We start from the raw sequence: 3,668 nt of genomic DNA, 5'->3' as shown, positions 1-3,668 counted from the left end.
AAATTAGTATAAAAGAACCTGTCCCATGTTAGATCCAAGAGGACTGGCTTTTCAGGAAAAGAAAAACCTGCTATTATAAGTCATCTAGGAATTGACCAAATTCCTAGGCTTTAGGACAGTGGTTCCCAAACCAGGGGTGCCGCTTGTTCAGGGAAAGCCCCTGGCGGGCCAGGCCAGTTTGTTTACCTGCCGCATCCGCAGGTTCAGCCAATCGTAGCTCCTGGTGGCTGTGGTTTGCCGCTCCAGGCCAATAGGGGCTGTGGGAAGTGGCGGCCAGCACGTCCCTCGGCCCACACCACTTCCTGCAGCTCTCATTGGCCGAGAACAGTGAACCTCAGCCACTGGGAGCTGCAATTGGCCGAACCTGCGGATGCAGCAGGTAAACAAACCAGCCTGGCCCACCAGGAGATTTCTCTGAACGAGTGGTGCCCCTAATTTGGGAACCACTGCTTTACGGTAATCACTGTGGAAAATGGGGTGCTGTCTTCCTTCTAATGCAAACCCACATCTACCTGCACCCTGAAATCCTTACATTGCTGTCTGTTGGTCCTAGGCCCATGAACCAGTTAGTGAGAAATGGGTCATGCTGGGGAACAAGACAGGCTAGGATGGAAGGAGGTGATGATGATATTTTTGTGGGGAGTTAGATAAGCTCAGCTATTGCATCATATTGTACATCAGAGAGACACTGGGGAAAAGTTTCTTGTTCTTAGTATGTATTTTAATATATTTTGGGGAACTGCATGGTATCTTAAAATTATTGTGCTTTCTCTGTCATAAGAACATACGATTTTACCATGCTGGGTCACTGGACTAGTATCCTGCCTCCAGCAGTGTTAAATTCCTGATATTTCTGAGGAAGGCAATATCCATCCCCTTTGTCTTCAATAATATACCTCGTCAATTTTGTAAAGCTGTAACCAGGTGATCAAGATCAGCTCTCATCCTGAAACATAAGCAAGATGTCACTTTTTCTTTTTTTCTCACTGCTATTAGGGTAAACCAAACATATATTAATATTCAAGTTATCTTATAAAGATTAATACCCCAAAAGAAGTATTGTGTATTTGACACGTTCAGTATTGGACAAATAAAGTACAAAAAGCCAAGTAGAGAATATATACTGTAAATTTCTAACTTGGCAATATAACTGAATAGCATATAATCAGTAAAATAATATATCACACAGAGTCCATTACAGAGCTGTAAGGTAACATAATGATAGAACAGCTAACTGAAATAATCCTTATGATGATGTAGGTGTCTGTTTTTTCAGATTCTGTCTTGTCTTTATGCCTTGAACTTTTTCATCTTTTAGTGCCTTCAAAAGCTTATCTAGAAAGGAATGGAACAGAACATTAATTTGTCTCTACTACTTAAAAATGTAAATACAAAATATTTTCATAAAAGAACTCTCACTTTCATGTGAAATTCAGTAAACCACTACAACTCACTGAAGATAATCATATACTAAAGTGGAAAAAGGTATCCACTATTTTGACACACACAATCCATTAATTTGCTCTTAGGTAAAGTAATTGAATTAAAGTTACATGTTACAGCTTCTTTTAGATATTTTAGAGGTTTTGTATCTTATAGATTTAAATTTTCTTTTTAATTTTTGTGTGACTTTAGATCTCCTGAAAGATTTCAGATTTTCCTGCTAATGTGATTCTGCTTGGGGGAAGAGATGAGAATCTTCATGTCCAATCAATGATTGGCTTCTCTGCTGAGACTGCCAAAAATGGTATCAGCCATGTTTCTGTGTTGTTCCTTTCCTGTGGACATTTTGCTCACTTGGAACTGAAATGAAAACGCCAAAGGCATTTCACCACTAGCCTTCAACATCAGGTCACTACTGACCTATGCTGGTTTCAGTAGTGATCTGCTGAGTGCTTCTATATCCCAGTACCAGTGCTAGGGCCTGTTCAGCTCTTCATGCCCAAATACATTTGTTAGTCTCTAAGGTGCCACAAGGACGACTTGTTGTTTTTTGCTGATCCAGACTAACACTACTACCCCTCTGAAACCTGTAAGAGCAAGGTAACTTTCCTTCCATCTGTCCCTCTACATTCAATAAAGGGAAATGCCATTTTTCACAGGAGGGAAAAAAGCCACCATTTTGTTTCTACCTCTACTCCGTTTTTCTGGCCAGCATGAGCATTTTCAGAGGTGGGAGCAATCCTGAGCACCTCTCAAACCATCTAAGGCTGTGAGGCTGGGAAGTTGCATGCAGTCTGTTCACAAGGTGCTGGCCTGATTAAGGACATAAGGGTAGCCCGTAGGGAGACAGCTCCTTTAAGGGCACGGATGCAGAGATGTGCCTGTCCAGGGATCGAGATACGAATACTCCTGCCCAAAGAATGGGGCGGAAGGTCCAGGCCCCTGCCCTGGGGGGTCCTCATGTGGGGACTAAGGGAGTGAGTGAGGGGTGCTTAGGGCTGGGGACGGTGCCCATGCCTCAGCTAGTGGGCAGGGACCGCTGCAGCCCAGGACCCGCCCTGATCCAGAGGATTTGGGCGGGGCACTGGGGGCCAGGCCCGGCGGGGGCCTGTGCTCGTGCTCTGGGCAGCAGGCGAGGGTAGCTTGTGGGTGGCTTAGCGGGCCCGGGCCGGGGGTAGCAGCCCCGCTCCGGGCCGGCCCTGCCCGCACACGCACACTGCTGCGGGTCGGAGCCGTCCCCGGTCAGCGCCAGCAGCTCCAGCTCCTTGAGGCGGATGCCCAGCTCGCAGATCTCCCCGTCCGGCGGCGGCGGCTGCTGCCCGGGGCCTCGCGGGGGGGCGCCGCTGTCGGCCGCGGGGCAGAAGAAGCGCAGCGGCTCGTAGCGGATGGGGGCCAGCCCGGCCGGCCAGGGGCGCGGGCAGCTGCGGGCGGCGGCAGGAGGGGGGCCCAGGCCGGGAGGGGGCCGCTGGGGCCCGGCCGCGCCCCCCCGCAGGGGCACGAAGAGCTTCCGCCAGAGGCCGCAGTCCGCCAGCGGGGCGGCGCTGGGCGCGGCGCGGTCGTAGAGGGACGGGAAGTACAGGGGCCGCGGCGCCCGCTGCTGCGGCTGCTGGCTCATGGCGCCGCCGACCCCGGCCAACCGCCGCTGCCCTGGCGACGGTGGAACGGCGGTGGAGCCTGGGGGGCGGGAGGGGGGGGGAAGGGGAGAGTGGGGCGGATGGGGGCAAGGGGGAGGGGCAGAGTAGCTGAGGGCGATGGGGTGGGAGTCGGGTTGCCAACTCTCCTGGAGACTCCCGGCCACTCCTGGAATCACCTCGTGATGAAATCTCCAGGAATGCGTCCAACCAGAATTGGCCACGCTCGGTGGGAGGCCTAGGGGGAAGGGGCACCAGGTGGCGGGGCAGGGGGTGAGGGCACCAGCTGGGAAGAGGGATTCAGGGGTGGGGGCAACTGTGGGGAGAAAGGTTTCAGAGTAACAGCCGTGTTAGTCTGTATTCGCAAAAAGAAAAGGAGGACTTGTGGCACCTTAGAGACTAACCAATTTATTAGAGCATAAGCTTTCGTGAGCTACAGCTCACTTCTTCAGATGCATATCGTGGAAACTGCAGCAGGCTTTATATATACACAGAGAATATGAAACAATACCTATTCCCACCCCACTGTCCTGCTGGTAATAGCTTATCTAAAGTGATTTCCAGCACAAATCCAGGTTTTCTCACCCTCCACCC

At 50.9% G+C, this 3,668-nt stretch overlaps 1 protein-coding gene across 2 annotated transcripts; it reads right to left on the bottom strand.

The window, feature by feature from the left end:
- Positions 1 to 697: 697 nt before the first annotated feature.
- Positions 698 to 3,097, bottom strand: C6H11orf91 (chromosome 6 C11orf91 homolog). 2 transcript variants are annotated; one of them, XM_073350644.1, is made up of 3 exons: positions 2,659 to 3,097; positions 1,236 to 1,335; positions 698 to 946 (listed from the first exon to the last, which is right to left on the bottom strand). In XM_073350644.1, exons 1-2 carry the CDS (start codon positions 3,056 to 3,058, stop codon positions 1,247 to 1,249), a joined length of 489 nt encoding a protein of 162 aa, XP_073206745.1. In that variant the 5' UTR covers positions 3,059 to 3,097; the 3' UTR covers positions 698 to 946; positions 1,236 to 1,246. The 2 variants fall into 2 exon arrangements, with proteins under 2 accessions (XP_073206745.1, XP_073206744.1); XM_073350643.1 differs by having other exon boundaries at positions 698 to 1,335.
- Positions 3,098 to 3,668: the final 571 nt, after the last annotated feature.

This window comes from Lepidochelys kempii, chromosome 6 (genome assembly GCF_965140265.1).
Source record: "Lepidochelys kempii isolate rLepKem1 chromosome 6, rLepKem1.hap2, whole genome shotgun sequence".
Classification (NCBI taxonomy): Eukaryota; Metazoa; Chordata; order Testudines; family Cheloniidae; genus Lepidochelys; species Lepidochelys kempii.
Note: the sequence above shows the minus strand (reverse complement) of the source record. Positions and strands in the feature narration are given on the sequence as shown.

What these genes read in the sequence shown, in the direction of transcription:
- C6H11orf91 (XM_073350643.1), bottom strand. Translation starts at nt 3,058, where the DNA reads ATGAGCCAGCAGCCGCAGCAGCGGGCGCCGCGGCCCCTGTACTTCCCG. An exon ending in CGGCTCCGACCCGCAGCAGT is followed by an intron (nt 1,336 to 2,658) that starts GTGCGTGTGCGG and finishes ATTCCTTTCTAG; the next exon opens with ATAAGCTTTTGAAGGCACTA.